This window comes from Cebus imitator, unplaced genomic scaffold (genome assembly GCF_001604975.1).
Source record: "Cebus imitator isolate Cc_AM_T3 unplaced genomic scaffold, Cebus_imitator-1.0 Scaffold629, whole genome shotgun sequence".
NCBI lineage: Eukaryota > Metazoa > Chordata > Mammalia > Primates > Cebidae > Cebus > Cebus imitator.
In genome coordinates this window covers 652,136-670,613 of record NW_016107944.1, presented here as the reverse complement: position 1 = coordinate 670,613, position 18,478 = coordinate 652,136, and the positions used below count along the sequence as shown (strand labels likewise).

General features: G+C 52.8%; 1 protein-coding gene across 6 annotated transcripts in view; it reads right to left on the bottom strand.

The window, feature by feature from the left end:
* LOC108295281 (myosin phosphatase Rho interacting protein) overlaps positions 1-18,478 on the bottom strand; it is a 141,718-nt gene that overhangs the window by 26,655 nt on the left and 96,585 nt on the right. For 5 of the 6 annotated variants that reach the window (XM_017517349.2, XM_037734507.1, XM_017517352.2 and 2 more), the window contains exons 8-13: positions 14,349-14,487; positions 13,455-13,568; positions 11,344-11,400; positions 10,040-10,108; positions 7,059-7,148; positions 3,030-3,139 (exon numbers count right to left, since the gene is read on the bottom strand). In XM_017517349.2, the coding sequence (XP_017372838.1) occupies positions 3,030-3,139; positions 7,059-7,148; positions 10,040-10,108; positions 11,344-11,400; positions 13,455-13,568; positions 14,349-14,487 (579 nt within the window). The remainder of the gene's footprint in view (positions 1-3,029; positions 3,140-7,058; positions 7,149-10,039; positions 10,109-11,343; positions 11,401-13,454; positions 13,569-14,348; positions 14,488-18,478) is intronic. The other variant, XM_037734508.1, reaches the window with a different exon arrangement.

Here is an 18,478-nt window from a genome sequence, read left to right as displayed (position 1 = left end):
GTATAGGAGACAGCAGGCCCAGGTGGCCATGAGCTCACACCATGCAGTAGCCAGGGGTTGGGAGGGGAAGGCAGAAGGGTAGACGGACAATGGGTGGCCAGCCACCTTGAGGAGGCAAGTGGCAGTCAGGAAAGAGACACGAGCTGTGCAGGTCGTGCTTATTGGTGCCTCTACCTACTCTGCAGTCAGAGAGTTAAGCCAGGTCTGCCTGAGGAATCCATGCCTATTCTCCACCTGCCAGAAGCAGAGATTCCTGGGGAGGCCTAGTCTGGAGCAGGGGAGGGACAGGGACATTACCGATGGCAATTTGGCAAAGAGGCTGAGAGCGTTTGAGGCAGAGGTTTATGGACTCTGGGGGTAGGCCTCAGAGACTACCAGCTGGCCCGAGGCTGTTGAGTGGCCCCTAGTTTTGCCTAGGCCCTCAGAAAGCAGTTGCAAGCCCACGTGGAGACAGTGAGGGCCCAAGGAGGAGTTCCAGGGAGCACATGTGTTTCAATCAGGGCCAAAGGGAAGAAGCCTTTAAAGAGAGACCCCAGGAAAAAGGAAAATGGCTGCTGTCACCACTTCACTAGATTGCTGTCTAGGCAGCGATCGAGTGAGAGGCAAAGTGCTTCGGAGCAGCAGGATCTGCAGGTGTCTGCTTTAAGAGCACACTAACATCTGGATGAAAATGACACAGGGCAGATCTTGCGATGTCACTGAACTAAGAGCTTGGGCTCCTGACTACGGAGAAAGTTGGGATGACATACACGGCAGGTATACACGGAGGCCCCCAGCTGGGCCCTGACAGTAGCCACAGCCACACCGGAACTGGCCATGCTCCCCGGGAGAAACCTCCCCATAAGGCTTCTCCAGCCCCAAAGGCGGGAAGCATCCTGCAACTTCCCCACCCCAGACTTCGAGACACTGACGAGAGCAGGACGAGGACAGCAGCTTCTGAGACTGTGATTTCTGTTTTCATGCCTCCTTGGGATTTTACCTGGCACCACTAAAAAAAAAACACCTCACATTTTCCCTCAAATAATAAAAGCCTACAAAGAGGAAGAATAAATGCTGAAAACAAACTGGTGGAGGGTAAGCATTCTACTAGACTACGTAGACATGCTAGATTATGAAGTAATTCTAGTCAGGAGGCCAACTGCCAGGTTAACATTCATATGAAAGTAAAACCCCTGGTCTTCTCTGTCATACCATTGGGCCCAAAGCCCCTGCACGCAGGGAAGCAGGCACTCAAGTGTAGAGGTGCCTCTCCTGAGCCATGTGCAGGCACATGGATGTGCACAGGTGCGTTCCTGACACCTGCCCTGGGACATCCCAAAGCTGACTTTTTCCAGCCAGGATTGCTGATCCACAGCACTGAGCCCAGGCCTGGCTGGGAAGAGGGGTAGGAGAGGACCTGAGGCCAGCCAGCCCTATGCACTGCCCACCACTACCCCTCCCGGACCCCTGCAAGAAGCTCTGTCGGCTGCCAACCACCTGGGCAGAGAACTGGGGCCTTTCTCACTTCGCTCTGGGGGCTTCCTAAAGGTGCTTGGAAGAGTGCTTAGCTTATCAAGCTTGAGTGTCTGCCCTTGATGGGAGAGCCACGGAGGCAGTGGCTGAGGCCACCACAGGATGCAGCCCCTGGGGGGCAGGAGAGCCTGCGCAGCCTGGGTGCCTCCCACCGGCTGTGCATGCAGACGACTTGCCACTAACCAACAAGCCAGAGGGCAACCTGTCCTGGCCACAGCCTCTTGGCCTTACTAGACAGTGTCATGAACAAATGATAGATATAGAAAAGAGGGCTAAAAAGAAAATAATCAATTTAGGTGTTCTTTCCTTCTTATGTAAAGAGGTGTGGAGTCAGCAGAAAAGAGGCAAAGGTTTGGATAAAGAATGTGCCTTTAGGCTGAGCATGGTGGCTCACACCTGTAATCCTAGGACTCTGGGAGGCCAAGGCGGGCAGATCACGAGTTCAGGAGTTTGACCAGCCTGGCCAACATGGTGAAATCCCATCTCTACTAAAAAATTCAAAAATTAGCCGGCACGGTGGCAGGCACCTGTAATCCCAGTTACTCGGGAGGCTGAGGCAGAATTGCTTGAACCCGGGACATGGAGGTTGCAGTGAGCTGGGATCGCACCACTGCACTCCAGCCTGGGGGACAGAACAAGACTCTGTCTCAAAAAAAAGAATGCACCTTTGGGTCAAGGGTCCCATGGACAGCCCCTGCTGAGACATCACCACATCCAAGCAGCCTAACCCGCAGCACAAGAAACACATTCGTAGTGTAATCTACATCACATGACCTGAGAAATGGCACCAGAGGTGCTCAGATGTGTGGAGGCTCTGAAGCCCTGAGGTGGGGAAAGCTGAGGTCTGGCCCTCATAGGACCAGCTCTCACACTGGAATCTTCTCTTTTTCTTTGTTTCTTTCTTTTTGGACGTGTCTGGGTCTTCTGATTCTCCACTTTCTTTTAAAACGACAACTAGATTTTTAACTTTCAGGGCCAGAGGAAGAAGGCCCGAAGCAAAATCTGAGGCACAAGAACCACAGAATGCTAACATAGGAGAGGATGGTTTTTTCAACTTGACTGCACAGAAATCAAACAGACATAGGAGTGAGGTGAAAAGAAGACCAAGACAAGACAAAGAAGCGCTGGGTGGTGTACGGATGCCGCACATGGGCCTACCCTCACACCAGCAGAGCACGAGGCCTGAGCACCGACTGCAGGGGTGGGGCTTGCCTGGCCAGGTACCTGCGGACACAGATGGAAGATTCTCCACCAAAGCCTAGTTCTAATGACCAGCACACACGCTACCTGCAAGATGACATCACCCAGGCTTAAAAGACGAAAAGAGCCAGAAATGTTTGTTCTGATGTGCTCGGGACAGGCACCTGAGCAACAGAGGGGACACAGAAGGGAAAGGGCGGCCGGCTGGGATGCGCTGGGCTCAGGCCTCAGACTTCAGACTCGAGTCTGACACTGCCCTCGTGGGAGTGGTGCCCAAAGGAAGTACGAGGGGCTCCCCGGTATCTTCACCATCCTACCTGGTCACATCCGGGGCGGTGGTCGGGTGCACATGCTTCATGATGGTCTGGATCCAGTTCCGCCGGATCCCGGACGTCATGGCCGATAGAGTGAACTCGCCCTCCTTTGTCTACATGGGAAAGATGAGGCACCTTCAGTGACTGTTCCCTGGGGTGCCTGCTGCCCTCTACCTCCAAAGGAGCTCCCTGCATTTGGGTACAAAGTCCCACAGGGAGAAAGGCTGTGGCTGACTGACCCTTCTAGGAGTGCCACATGTGCCCACTACTGGGACAAGAGGGAGCTGATGAGCAGGAGACAAACCTGTGGCAGGGATGTATATCTGTGGCAATGGTAAATCCGGTATCTTCTCTCAGTAAGGTCAGCTCGCAGTTACTGAGCACCCACTATGCACCATCATCCTTCCCAGTTCAGACAGAGGACACTGGGCCCCTCTCTTTAAGGAGTTCCCAGCCTTCGGGGAAGGGCAAACTCAGCATGTGCTGAGCATGGGTGGAGTGGGGAATGGGGAAGGGCATGTGTCTTGGGTGGGGGAAGCGGCGCCTGCAGTCTGCACCTACACAGGCACAGGGCACGATAGGGGTATCAGGGTCTTGGGGGCACTGAGAAAAGGCAGGGAAACCTGCTGGTTGGTTACTGCAGCTGTCCAAGTGATGAGAATTAAGGTGATGGCAGAGAACGGGGCAGCTCAGAAGTAACAAAGGGGGTATGCACAATGCCTGGCTGGCTGGGTTGGGGAGCGCCTAGGACAAGCCCTAGACTCCTGCTTGGATGAGGCCGAGTCTAGGGGTGGGAGAGACTGTTCTGGGTGGGGATGGGGCAGCAGGTAGGACAAAGAAGCAAAGAGCACATGGACATGACCACTGGACCCCTGAGCAGCCCTGCCTGGGTACCTTTGTAAAGGGGAGGGCCAAGTGGTCTGCATGGAACTGGAGGCCAGCTACTGCACCTATAGGCGCCTGCCCAACAGAAGTGAGGGCTGCAGCCCTGAACTGAGAGCCGCTCACAAGCAGACTCAGCAGCCAGGTCAGCAGGGAAGCTGATGGCAGGATGCACTCATGGGGACAGTTTTCAGATGGCTGCTACTAGCCTGGCTGGGGGCCAAAACAGATCATGTGCCGGCCTGACGTGCCACAAAACACAGCTGGGACCTGACCTGCCCCTCCAGATGCCCGATCAAGACACTGCCACTGCTCGGCTTGGTCCTCCATCAGTTCTCATGTCCTCATGAGCTCAGGTGGGAACCCCACCTTCTCCACGCCCAGGTGTGGGCGTTGTTGGAGTCTGGCCTCAGAGCTCCACACAGAGCCCTTTTCTCCAGCTGAATTTTCTTTTCCAGTGGCTGCCTAATGTTCTCTGAGAGCCCATCATGCCTCAAATGGATCACTGACAGAATTCCAGGGGACCCCCATGCTTCTGCTGGCTTCTGGGTGGGGCCTTGCCATCCTCTGGGTCCTGGTCCTGTCCTCATTTCTTCCTCCCAGGTGCCACTCCTTCCTTTCTTGCCCAGCCTCACCATGCCAGCCTGCCTGGCTCCTTTCTAACCAACCTGCACATCCTGCCAGTCATGTATCATGAACAGACAATTGACTGGCGTCTTCCAACACCTTTCAGTGCTCTCCAAAAGCACTGAAGACCAGCCCCAACCTGACCTTCAACCCGGCATTCTGGTCCCAGACTGGCTCTGTGTTCTCTGTGCCACCAGGTCTGGAATCCAGTCTGGGACATGCTTCCACACTCAGCCTTCCTGCTGAGCCTCAAGGGATCCTCCTCCAGGAAGTCCTCACACTGGAAGCACCTCCTCTTTCCTTAGAATTCTCAGTACTTGGAGTTCACAGAAAGTCATCAGGATAAGTAAGCCCTACCAGGGTGAAGTGAGGAGGGGCTGATCAGTGGGTGAGACTGGCTGATGCCCTCATTTGTCACTAGGAGAGCGGGGCAAGTTCTCAGACTTCAGGTGTGCTCTGCCTGGAGAAAGCTGCTCATAAAGATGGGAGGTGAATGGCAGGAGAGGAGGCTCACTGGGCACTGTGTTCCCTTACCCCTCCCACAGGAGATGAGGGCAGAGGGGCCTCAAAACTTGGACAGTGCAGGCCGCTAAGGGCAGACAGTTCATGCCCGGCCCTAGTGCCACGCTGTTAAGTGCAGCCTCCAACTGTGACTCAGCTCCTCTCACTGACGCCTGCACACAGGAAGCCACAGCCAGCAGGCCAGTGGGCTGGCGGCCAGGATTTTCCTAGCAAATGAACACACTGGCCTTCGGGTCTATACTGCAGTCTTCTCTAAGTTGGGTCAATTTGAGTCAGCCCCAAATAGAGGATCAACTCTCAACATAGCAATACAACAGAGTTTCTGGGCCCCAAAATTTTAAGGTTAAGACTCTGCTACAGGTGAGCCTATCAGAGTCTAGCCTTGTGTGAGAAACCAAGTCCCAGGGCCAGGGCCCAAGCCCATGGTGGCAGCTCTTGATCCATCACACTCTCCGCCTATTCTTAAAGCCCTTGTGAGGGATGAACTAACTTTACCCAAAGAGAGGCCTGGCCTCTGTCCTGGTTCCTGGGAGGTAACTTCCAAACCTTGGAATTTCCTGGATGACTAGAGTCTTTGTTAACCATGGTGGTCCCCTGGGACCCCACTTGACACTCCATCCTGACAAGCCAACTCCGGGTGGAGGCTGGCCTGGCTAGAAGCAGGAAATTAGAGGAAGGCCATTAGAGGGTTGGGGTTTGGGCCATGTGAAAGCAGCCGACCACGATAGGAAGGGCTATAGGTGGAGTTCAATGGTTAGGACAACTCTGTCAACCACGGCAGCTACAGAGCCTCCTAAAGCTCAACACTGGGGCTCAAGTGGGCTTCCTGGAGATGCTCTGTGTACTGCCCTGCATCAGGGCTAAGAGGGCACCATGTCCCCAAGGATGCAGAAACTTTGGCATTTGTGACTCCCCCAGTCCCAGATTCTACTCCACACGGCTCTCCTTTGGCTGGTTCTGGCTCGTATACTTTTTCTATAATAAAACTCATTGTAAAGACAGCACTTTCCTGAATTCTGTGTCATTCTAGTGAATTCTCAAACCTGAAGGTGGTTTTGGAAACCTCTGTACTCAAAACTGGTGTCAGAGTGGGGACAAGGCTGGGCATAGCGGTTCATGCCTATAATCCCAGCACTTTGGGAAGGCGAGACAAGTGGATTGCTGGAGCCCAGGGGTTCAAAACTAGCCTAGGAACATGGTGAAACCCTGTCTCCCTAAAACAAATAATAATTAGCTGGGCATGGTGGCATGCACCTGCAGTTCTACCTACTCTGGAGGCTGAGGTAGGAGGATCACTTGAGTCTAGGATTTCAAGGTTGCAGTGAGCCATGATTGCGCCACTACATTCCAGCCTGGGCAGCAGAGCAAGACCCTGTCTTGGGGGAGTGGCGGGGGAAGAAGTGGAGGCAGATATGGCACAGTATGGAGGACTGTGCCCTTAACCTGGAGTCTGGCTGACTGCAGCCAGCCTTTGATCCACATAATTTTGAAGTAACAGCCAATAAGAACCATTTTGTCCTACCAATAAGATTTTTTTTTTTTAAAGAACAAAGCAATGCCTTGTTCATCTGAGTACCTCACAAGATTTTGGGAAAAAACAGACTTTAAATAAACGAATGAACAAACACATGAATAAGTGAGTAATAAACAAATGTAAATAATTAACTAACATTTTCATTCTTATTCCCCATACCCCACCATCCTCCCAACTGCCCCAACTCCAGCATTACAAAAAACAAAAGAAAAAAAAGAATCTTCAGAAACAAAAGTCTTTTCAGCAGTCTTCAGAAAAAAGATACTAATGTCTAATGTATTGTTCAGATCATGAACTGGGGAAGAGGGTCAGGTGTCACAGGACAGAGGTGTCAAGGCTAAGACTAAGTGCTGACCACACATGCTGCATCAGGCCTGCCCAGAAGTGCCCCTAGGCCGGACATCAGGCTCTCCAACACGTGCCCCTGCCTGTCAAGCCTGTGGCCCCACTTCCATCCCTGGGCTCACATGTATCTGGAAGCCATAGTTTCTCTGAACTGGATACTCTGTGACATTGTAACACGTAGACAAGTCAATTTCCCCATCCAAGTCGGCTGCCTGCAGAGAGAAATGAAAGGGTCTTGAGATTTTTAGGAAGTAGAGTCAATGCCTAATTTCCATAAGCGATTTCCTGCGCTGACTTTATTTTTAATAGTACACACACTGACAAGGGAGGATACTGTCTGTCCTACCACTGCACGACCCACACCACCCTGGGTGCAACCACACCACCATTTGTCCCTGTATCTGGCCAAAGATAGTTCACACCAGTGGTCCTCAAACACGCTGCTGTTGAAATTCTTTCACATACCTAAAAACTAAGGACCCTGGAAGAGTTTCTGTTATGTGGATTTCATCTACGGATGATATTTACCATGTCAGAAATTAAAACTGAAAAAAAAAATTTTTTTTTTTTTTTTTTTTTTTTTTGCCCCTTTTACCCAGGCTGGAGTGCAATGGCACGATCTCGGCTCACCGCAACCTCCGCCTCCTGGGTTCAGGCAATTCTCCTGCCTCAGCCTCCTGAGTAGCTGGGATTACAGGCACGCGCCACCATGCCCAGCTAATTTTTTGTAGTTTTAGTAGAGACGGGGTTTCACCATGTTGACCAGGATGGTCTCGATCTCTTGACCTCGTGATCCACCCATCTCAGCCTCCCAAAGTGCTGGGATTAACAGGCGTGAGCCACCGCGCCCGGCACAAAACTGAAAAATTTAAACATATTTATTCATTTGAGAAAAATAACCTCATTTCATTTTAAGATAAAATTTAATTAAACAATCAGTGATAAGAGTCACACTTCTTTTAATTTTTGCAAATCTAACATCTGTCTTTAGAAAGGACAGCTGGATTCTCGTTTCTGCATTCAATCTGGTGAATAAAGAAGGCAATTTTTTTTTAGATGGAGTCTTGCTCTGTTGCTCAGGCTGAAGTGCAGTGACATGATCTTGGCGCACTGCAACCTCTGTCTCCTGGATTCAAGCTATTCTCTTGCCTCAGTCTCCTGAGTAGCTGGGACAACAGATGACCACCACCATGCCTGGCTAATTTTTGTATTTTTAGTAGAGACAGGGTTTCATCATATTGGCTAGGCTGGTCTCAAACTCCTGACCTCAGGTGATCCGCCTGACTCAGCCTCCAAAGTGCTGAGATTACGGGTGTGAGCCACCACGCCTGGACAATAAAGTAAGTATTTTAATAGCTTTTTCAGATAGTTGTGGCTGTTCTTTGATAAGTAGTAGGCTCTTAAAGGTTAACTACCATGTGGTATTGAAATCATGAACTCTTTGTACTGTGTTACATTAAAACCCATGCATGCTTTTGTAACATTAGGTATTGGTCACACGGGAAATATTAACTTATGCGTAGCTACACGTAGCAAATATCTACACATTTCATTATATAAGATTAAAATATCATCTTTGCTAATACAACCATCTATTGCATCAGAAGAATGTAAGTAAAGTGAAGTTCGTAATGGTGAATACAATTTTCTCAAGTTCTAATTTTTGCTTGGAAGCTCAAATTATATCACTGGCAACAAACTCTGTCAGTTGTTTTCCTTAGAGGAATGAGCTAACTTGCTTCATTTTCAGAAAAAATATGCCAAACACCCAAAATGAATAACGACAGTTTTGCCTATCAGTTGTTTGTCAAGTAAACATGGTGCTCCACAGAGAAACTGCTAGTTCAGCTGGCAACTCAATCACATGAGTCCTTTCGTACTCCAGCATGCAACTAGGTGATGCTTCTCATTTCAAATCACAGAATATTAAAAAGATGGCCATTTAAAGATTGAGACTTCATAAAATTAGTAACTTCTACTGGTCCTTCAAGGACCTTTATTTACTTTAAAACCATTATTTAAAATGTAAGGCAGTGAAGAATCCAGTGACCACTGGTCTAGCCTGTTGCTACAACTAGGGCTGTGCCAAGTGCTAGTGGCTTTGCCTCCCATTGCTTTTATGCCATCAGTGCAGATGGCCGCACATAAAAAAAAGGTCAATGATATCTTAATATTATAAATCATTTTAACCATCACTGCTTTCCTGAAAGGGCCTCTGGGACCCCCAGAGGTCTACAGACCACAGTTGGAAGTGCTGTTCTGTGCACACACAGCCAAACACACAGGCTCCTTACTTCCCCAATGTTGAACACCACCAGAGGCCCGCTGCCCACACCCTCCTACCCCTACTTTTTATCACTACCGCCTTTAGTCTGTAAAAGACCGGCTCAGAGTATTTCATACTCTAGCTCTTAACGATGGGTATTTAGCCTCTTTCCAATCTTCTGGCTATTGCAAATGTGTGGAAATGACTAACCTGAGTATGTGGGAGTATATCTGAGGGATTCCTGGAGTAGAACTACTGGGGAAATGGCGGAAGAGGCTTGTCAAAATGTTTAGAAGAGATTATTTTACTTGTAGGTGAAAAAAAAAAGCCCCTTCTAGTTCTTTGACCACAGAATCAGGACTGTCAAGGGGCCCAACAAAGCTCATCTATCATATCTTGTCCTTGTCCAGAAGGCAGGGGACAAGATTTAGCTAAATTCTTCCAACTCCATTTACCATGAAATCTCTTTGTGGAAAAAACAAAACTGTTTATCCTGAGTTTTCAAATTTCAGTGCTTTTCAAAGAACAGAGAAAATAAAAGCTGCCCAAATCCACTGCATGTAGGCACTTAATTCAGGTGCCTTGATGAAATCTGGCATCATAGCCAGGAAAATGGTCACAAGGACAAAGGCTGGTCTTGTGCTCACCTTCCCACCAGGTTGGGACTGGGAAACCTAAGAGGGCAATATGGACACACCTTTGGCAAGGGAACGCCACTGAAGGGCACTGTCCTCAGAAGTGAAGACATTAGCCTAGGGGAAGCAGATCTCCCAGCCCCAGATGCCACCTGGACCCCTCCAGCTATCTCCACAGCAGAGGCAAAGCCCTGACACTCACCTCCTCAGCCACTGAATCCCTGTAGTATCTCAGGCTTTGATCAGCCAGGACAAACCAGTGTTTCTTCCACTGAAGGGGAGGAAAAGAAAAAAGACTCGACTACCAACTCCCATACAGTATGCCAGCCACTCCACGGCAATGTGCAGCCAGCCAGAGCCTGTGGGGCCCTCCCAGAGCACAGGGAAAGCAGGGGACAGGCTGACCCCCTCCCTTGACAGCACACAGGGGACTGTGCTGGGACCCGCAGGCAGCCATGCACTCACGTCCTCAGGACGCTCGCTAAGCTGCGACCCTCCAGTGAAGAGGCAGCACAGACAGCTGAAGAGGCCTCGGCTGTGGACTCTACAACCAGTGGTGTGGCTGGTGGCCAGGCCGTGCAGTCCTCAATAACTACAGAGGCTGCAGACAACAGGCTGGGCCCATCGGAACAGAAAGGTGACTGTGAAATGGCATCTCCACCTGCAGGTGGCAGCCTGCAAGCCATGGCCATGTGGCCCCTAACCAGCAGGGGTAACTAACCAGCTAGAGACCAAGTCTTCACTGTGAGCAGTAAGGAGGGGAACTTGAGTCTTCAGGCCAGGCCAAGGGCATTTGACATGGAGCAGAGAGAAAGAGGATGTCTTGCCATAGCAGCTCAGGAAGCAGGAAGGGAGGGCGGATGGGCTGGGCGTCAGGGCCTCTTAGGTAAGGACCCAGCAGGCTCCTCTTCATGCCTCCTTGGGAGCCCTGGCCTTCCAGCCCAAGGCACAGGGTCAAGGTGGGCTGGCAGGTCCAGCCTCAGATGGCTCTTCCTGCTTGAGTCTGATGGCAAGAATGTACCATGTTTGCTCCTTCCAGGGCTAACACTGCCACTGCAGCTGAGGGGTCTCACGCATGAGTGTCCTGCAGTGCTAGGCTGCCGTCTACTTGGTTAGCTTGCGTGGAAACACGAGCCAACCCCACAGCCAGAGGCTTTCTTTTTCCCTGGGGAAGCCAGGCCCCTAAAGAACGTTTAAGAAAGATCACCAGGTGGGGGCTAGTGTTATAAGGCATCCCTAAGGCCTGAGGCCAAGGCCCCTTGTTATCAGCAGACAGGCCGACTGAGCGCCCCTCAGAGCACCCTCTACTGCAGAAATGGAGGCTGTGTGCCTGCACTTCTAGGAGCGGATGGGAATTTCAGCCACAGCCCTGGTCTGTAAGACAAGGGGCATGCATGCAGGAGGCAGGCATGGAGCCAGCACTCGCAGACTGGCTGGGGACAAGGTCAGTTCACCCTCACCCTGCCCCAAGACTCCCCAGGGGCCACGGCAACCCTGCACACTCACCTGGCCATCCTCATACTGCTTAGTCAGCCAGCCTTTCTTGAAATTCAGCAGGTCGGGCTGAGTGAGAAAGGGAGAAAAAAAAACAGCTCAGAGGAGACTCCTATAGTGTCATAGGTGTTTGACGGGGCTGGTATTTCTGTCCAGATGAGGCGGGTACCAGGAAAGGGGTTTCTCCACCTGCCAGACAAGCCTGTGTAGCCCCCTCACCCTGGTGGGTGCTGCCCACAACCCGCCTTCTATAGGCACGCGCAACCTTCGAGAAGGAGATGGTGGGCTTGGCAAGCTGGCAGGAGAGAAGGTATGGTCTCATTGACCTGTGAACAGTGTGGGCTCCGGCCTGTACAGGGCTCACAGCACAGGGCCTATCTGGGGGGCAGAAAACAAGCCCAGATGAAGAGTCACAGAGCACTTTATTTGAAGGGAAACATCTGCAGGGAAGACTGAAAGAATTGATTCAAAAGTTCTTGCAGAAGCCACAGGAAGCCTGGGAAACAGAGATGTGTGGTTTGAGGAAGCAGCTGCAGCCCCGCTGAGACCCTCAGGCCATTTCTCCACCAGGAGCAGGCTTGACCTGTATTCCCCACAGGTCAAAGAGCAGGACAGCAGACAGCGGGGCAGCGCTCAGGCACAGGGCTCTGTCCTTCCTCCACCTGTGCTGCCCAGACACACCTGGAACCTGAAGAGTAGCCTGAGAGAGCAGTGCCACCTGCAGCCCACCTGGCTGGGCCCCACAGAGACACGGGTCACCCCACCTCTTGTCCCCGGTGCTCTCCACTTTTCTACAGCCATCTGATCAGAAACCAGCTTTGATGTCTTTTTGTATTATTCCAAGGAGTGAGACTAAGTGAGAACAGGCAAGAATTGTCAGGACAACTACCAGGACAGAGCGTTCTGGGAGCCTCTGCTCAGAACCCTGTCTCTGAGGAGTGAGGGAGGAACCACAGGTGGCTGCTGCCTAGGTCTGGCCAAGGCTAACACAGATAAGAAGTCCTTCTACAGAGCCCTGTTTCAATCCCAACATTCTGCCAAGCTGTGCAACTTCCTTGCTGCCCGAGTTATTTGAGGCACCCAATCAAAAGCAACACTGTGAAATTAGGACACCCTAACCCAAGCGACCCCTAAATAGGGAGGTCCTCTCCTACATACTTGTAGTTGCCATTTCGGCACAAGACCTGAGGCGTGGGCCTGCCACCTGCCCCCTCTGACAGCCTGCCTAGCCTGTGGATCTTTAACAAAAACTTATTAACGTCCATATCGTGGTTGTGTCATTGAAGCCATACCTGCATTCCAACCCCTGATGGCAAGGCCTATGCAGGTGGGCTCCCTACTGGTGCTCTCTGCTGGCTGATGGGGACAGGAGCTCCCAGCTAAGCTGATGGAGAACCAACTGGTTTTGTTCAGGTTACCTGAAGCAAAACCTAGACTGAAGGAGAAACCCAAACCTTACTCCTCCTCACACTCCACATTACATATCAATCTGTGGTTGGCAGCCCTCAATCCCTGGGGCAGGCCAGAAACCCTTACTGAGCTGCTTTGCAGGCAGTAAGGAGGAGACAAAAGGCAGTGAGCAGGCTCCAGGCTCCCATGGAGGCTGAAGATAGCATGCTGAGGTGGCCTTGCTCCAGTACCCTGATCACTCCCTGCCGCACCCCTGCTGTCATAGCTCTGAGGCCTTTGGAGGACCCAGGGCAAGGCCTGCTCTTCCACTTGAAGCATGAAGCGGAGAAGAAGACAAGCTCCAGCAAGACATGGCTCCTGACTCCGAAGTGCCACAAAATCAAATGCCCAAAGCCAGAGGAGCAGAGGGTCCCTGCTGCAGCCCTGCCTCCTACAGTCAGGAGTCTGCCTGGCCGAGGTGGCCTCCTCCACAGGGCTTCCTCCCGGAGCACAGGATGCCATGGAGCCCTTGGTTCTGCTAGGACCAGAAAAGGGAAGAAACACAGAATCTGCGGTCGACGGCCTATGGGTCGGTGGGTGGGGGTGCTCACAGACACGAGGGCCTGTGCACAGAGGGACAGCTGGCGTGGATGCATAGACAGAAACAGACAGCGCCTCAGAGTGACCAGAAGCAAAGGAGCACGGCCTCCGGAGGACACAGCGCCTGGGCTCACCGTCACGGAAGGCTCCGTGGACCTCCTGTCCAGTGACTTGGCTCTTCGGTGTGGAGACAGGGGGGAAGCCGAGGCGTCTGGGAGAGGAGCTGGGGGGGCTTCGTTGGTGAAGTCCTGTGGCAGAGAGCAGCCGCCAGTCAGTGCAGCCCAGGGCAACACAGGCAGGTGAGGGACGAGCTGGTGCTGTCCACACCTCCAAGGGCCACCAGGCCCTTGCTCCTGGCGAGGGGCAGTGATTTGCCTAGGTCCCCACAGCAAGTCTGCAGCAGGGCCAGAACAGGACCCGCGTCGTGAGATGCCCTGGTTGATAGAGCAGCCTTTTTCTTTTTGGATACTTGGTCACCATCACTTTCCTGGTCCCACCCCATCCTCCAGCTTCTCTGGGTCACAGAAGGAAGAGACCTGGGATCTGTGGCAGCAGGTGGCAGGCTATGGGCCAGGCAGTGGGCACTAGGCACCTTGTGAACAAGAGAGAAGCCAGGAGAAGATGAGCTTGGACTTGGCCGGCCACAAAAGCAGCAGGCAGGTGCCCAGGAGGATTTCAGAAGCCGAGTCTACCTTGGGCTGAGTGGAGAAACGAGGGGTGCAGCTGTACTGAAAGAAAGAGTTAAGAAGGTGTGACACTGAGCCTTGTTTCCGGGCTGCCTCGGAGAGGAAGCGAGTGACTCTAATTAAATTTGGGATCTAAAACGTGCGAGAATATCCTTTAGCAGAGACGGAGAAGGCTCTGATACGAAGCTGCAGGAGACAAGCCTGCACAGGAGGTGGTCACTATGTGGAGGAGGCGGTCAGAGAGCAGAAGCCTGGCAGCAGTGCATCCTAGGCATGTGTGGAGGGGACTTGGCACATGGGCTGCATGCTGATCCGAACCCAAGCCGCCCCTCAGGAGCTCACCCGCTTTCTAGGGAACGCCCTCTTCTCGCTGCGGCCCTGGCGCGTGTCGCTGGATGGCGAGGGCCCCACTGCATTGGTCTCCATGTGCTCTGCCTTCTCAATGTCCAAGGCCTCAAACTTTTCAATCACCTGGGACCTCCTGCAAGAGACGACACGAGGCCCTGAGGTGGCAGTATGGGGAGAAGAGGCTCCTGTAGCTGACTCCTCCCATGCTCGGCCTGGCCTAGGCCTGATTTCCCTGAGGTTTGCACAGCATAGAGGTTGTCTACACATGTGCTCAGCCAACCTGAGCTCTACCTGTGTACCTCCATGGCCCTCCCTCCCACCAGGCCTGTGCTCACCCCTGCTCTCTGCCCTCACGCTGGAGGCCCCACAGGCTCTGTGGTGTTGACCCACTCAGCATTCACACAGCTTGGCACCCAGCAGCCTCTCCTGAGCCACAGACATGATCAAAAGGCAGGCAACCACCACCTCTGAGGGCGGCCTCCATTCTCATTGCATCCCTCATGGATCACAGTGCAGCCCCCACCCCAAAATTTAGCAAGAAAGAGGCCCTGGAATTAACATTGTTTCTGCCAACAGTAAAAGGAATCAAAGACCAAATTAAAACAAAAACAAAGCAGGTGATTTCATGTGAGAGGGCTGGCGGCCTCCTCAGGCTGTCTACCGCCGGAGACGGAGCTGAGATGGGGCGAAGCGGGTGGAGGAGGTGCAGCGCCACCCAGCGGCACAGCAGGAGAGCGCAGAGGCAAGACCTGAAAGAAAACAAGGCTGGGAAATGAATACACGGAAAAGCACTGCTTTTTCAAATCAAATAATGGTGAATCAAAATTACCCAAAGAATTAAAGAAGCAAAAACCCAAGGTAATCACTGAAGAGGGAGAGAGACCATGACTGTCCACCAGTGGCAAGGAGTCGCCCTGGTGGGGTCAGAGGTGGGGGTCATGCCAGCTGAGGCTCAGCTCACGGGGACTGCTCACCTGGGGGGCTTGGGCATCACCGTGTCAGGAGGGAGGCCCCCTTCTCACGGGGCTGGGGCCTGTTTTCCCAGGGACACCTAAGTTACCTGGCAGAGGAGGTGTCACTGTTGCTCTGGATAAGAGGATAAGAACTGAGGGGAAGTGGGTGAAGGGCTCCCAAGCCAGGAAGCCTAATTATCTCCACAAGGAAGAAGAGAGGAAATGAGATCAAATCCTGAGACCCCACCTCTCCCAAGAGGCCAGCTGCTTCTCAGGGAGGGTGAGGGAAAACTGAAAACCAACTGCCTAAGGTGTCTTCACCACGAAGCAAGGAGGGCCCAGGGCTGCACTCTGAGGGCCCCAGGCTCCACTTTCTCCCTGCCATTTCCACACAAAGCGTCTTCCTCAGGAAAGAAGCTTGTGCCAGGCCAGCCTGCCAGAACCCGCAGTGGAGGCAGGCGCTGGGATGGGGGAGCAGGAGAGGCTGTGGCATCGTGAGAGCAGGAAGCTAAGGAAGCTGCTGGAATTCCTGGGCTCCCAGGGAAAGCTTGGGTAAGTGCAGGCCGGGCATCCACCACACTTGAGCCATTGTGGTAGGATCTGGGTGAGATTCAAGTCCTACCAACGGGCCTCAGTGCCATTACTTACAGCATGAGGGCTCCTCTGCCCAGCACTGGGGCCTAGAAAGCCCCAGGAAAGCAGTGAGGAGCTGCTGGGCTTGAATTCCATGCGAGTCGCATGTCATGGTACTGTGGGGATCCAGAGAGAGGAGTCACAGAAGACGGAAGGCACTTGCTACAGTTGCTTTGCATGGGGGTCTGGTGATCCTGTAAGACCACAGGCTCGAGCAATGGTTGCCTTGATCTACTGGGGTAGGTGCAAAGTTACTAACTGATGCCCTGGAAGCATTGCAGGTGGGACGGCAAGCACCTTACTGGTCAGCACAGAAAACTGGGCCTGCACCCTGTAGTTCCCGGGTTCCTCGGGCACGAAACCCTGTGCTGAGGGCAGGGGGGTTAGGGTTGCATGGGGAGCTAGCCTTGCTGCCAGTCACCAGCAGGTCAACCAGGACCACAGCTTCCCCCACTTGGCAGCCAGAGGTGACTCATTATCCAAGAAACACTCTGGAAGTCTGAGGAGCAGACACATAGAAGCCCACTCCTGGTCAGGTTCAGACAGGCCTGCCTAGATGACTGTGGCTTGTCAAAAAACCAACCCTATGGTCCCAGCAGTCTGGCTCCTGGGCATACCTGTTGTGGCTGCCATTCGAGGCAGCTGTGGACAATCTCTTGCCAATTTGGAGATTCTGTTCTAATCAACTAGGGGACAGGAATCCATTTAAGCACAGGGTAAGCTACTAGGGATCCAGTGAGCAGGCCTCGGAAAGCGATGGTAGCCAATCAGATGTCAACAGGGTCAGGAGAAAGGGATGCTGCAGTATTAGTATGCAGAACTGGCAGGGCCATCACTGGGTGAAAACCTGTCCCCATGTGGCAGTGCATGCAGAGTACAAAGCCCCAGAGGCTGCACCTATCCCAGGCCAGAAGACTAGAACAAGTACAAAAGGAGTCCCTCTGAGAAGCAGCCAAGCCAAGCAGGTGTGCTGAATGCTAATTCTGTGGTCTGGCGCTAAACCAGGAAATAGCTGATCCTGCTCTGAAGCCACAACACACAGCCTGCTTGCCAGCCAGCGTGAAGCCTCCCCTGCCAACCCACTGGCCTCCTCCTCTCTCTAGCAAAACCCTTTACTTATATATTTTAATTGCTTAAAAGGGCACCCTTGGCATCAGTCCTGGGTCACAGGATGGGAGCAGGGACTTCCTGGCTAAGTCCCCACTGGGATCTGCACCAGCTATCCACTGTGAGAAGTCACCACTCCTGAGCCTCAGTTTTCACGTCTACAATGGGGGGCGGTAGTAACAGGTCCTCATCAGGCTATTATGAAACGTTAAGGCAGTGAAGTGCTTAGCAGAGCACCCTGGGGCACCAGGCAGGGGCTGGGAACCACTTGGATGCCCTTCCTTTCTCTAGGAAGTCAATGTGTCATTTTCCTCTCACGAGCAATATCTCTGGGAGATGCTTCCTTATCCTGGAGACTAACCTGCAGGCTCACAGGTCCTTTTCATCTGGGACGTTTAGAAGAGTGGGTGGGCTGTCAGCCAATGTGGGTGTTCAGAAGAAAAGGGCACAGGAGGTAAAAACACTTCCCTCCACCTGCCCTTTGAGGCATGGGCACCCATGGCTGCCTTCACCTGTCCTTCTCAGTAGTGTCTCTAACTCTGAGCCCCAGGCTGTCATTGGGGAAGTGAGGATGCTCTGAGAAGACTTCCAGAACTATGCGTTGAACCTCTTTTCTGGACAGTGAACCTTGGGAAACTAATGAAAACTATGGGTTTTCTTCCCAGAAGAGTGCCCATATATACTGTGGAACTGTTTTGTTAAGGAGGCAGGTCATCGTGGACCTTCAGAAGTCCGTAAGTCTATCCATAAACTGGGCTAAGGACCCCTGCTGTCAAGGCAAAGCCTCAGTTTACAGACGTAGGGGTGCAAGCCTGATCGAAGGCATGCTTGGGCACTTGGGTCTGGATCTGGGCTTGGAGGCCTCAGATGGCATCCAGATCTTTTCTAGTTCTCTAGGAAACTCTGGCATACAAGGGCAGGGCAGGGCAGGGCAGGCAGGGCAGGGAGGGCAGGGAGGGCAGGGAGGGCAGGGAGGGCAGGGCATGGCCCCTCCCTCTTCTTAGGCAGCAGTCAAGTTCTGCACCTGTGTCCCTTGGCCCCTGCCCTAAGCCCGGCTGTCCAAACTCTGTTTCTTTCCAGCCAGTCAGTCTTAGAGGGCCAAAAGCAATGCTCCCTTGGAGGACAAAAGCAATGCTACTGGGTGCTTGGCTGCTTCACAGGCTTCCTCAGGGTTCCTGGGGCTGTGGCTACCCACGGAGCATGTCCTTGAGAGAGGAACCTGTGCTGCCCGCCCCCCACCTTCCTAGGCATGACTGTCTGCCCCTGAATCTCTCTCAATGCCCTTTGCCCACCCTGGAACTGCCAGGGTGAGGAGTGCCTCCATCACCACGTGTAGCTCTAGGGTCTCCCTGCCTCCATGCCGCTTAAGCGAATAGAAATGGCCCAGGAGGAAACGATCCGGCCCCACAAGGACCAGGCAGCCAGGAATCA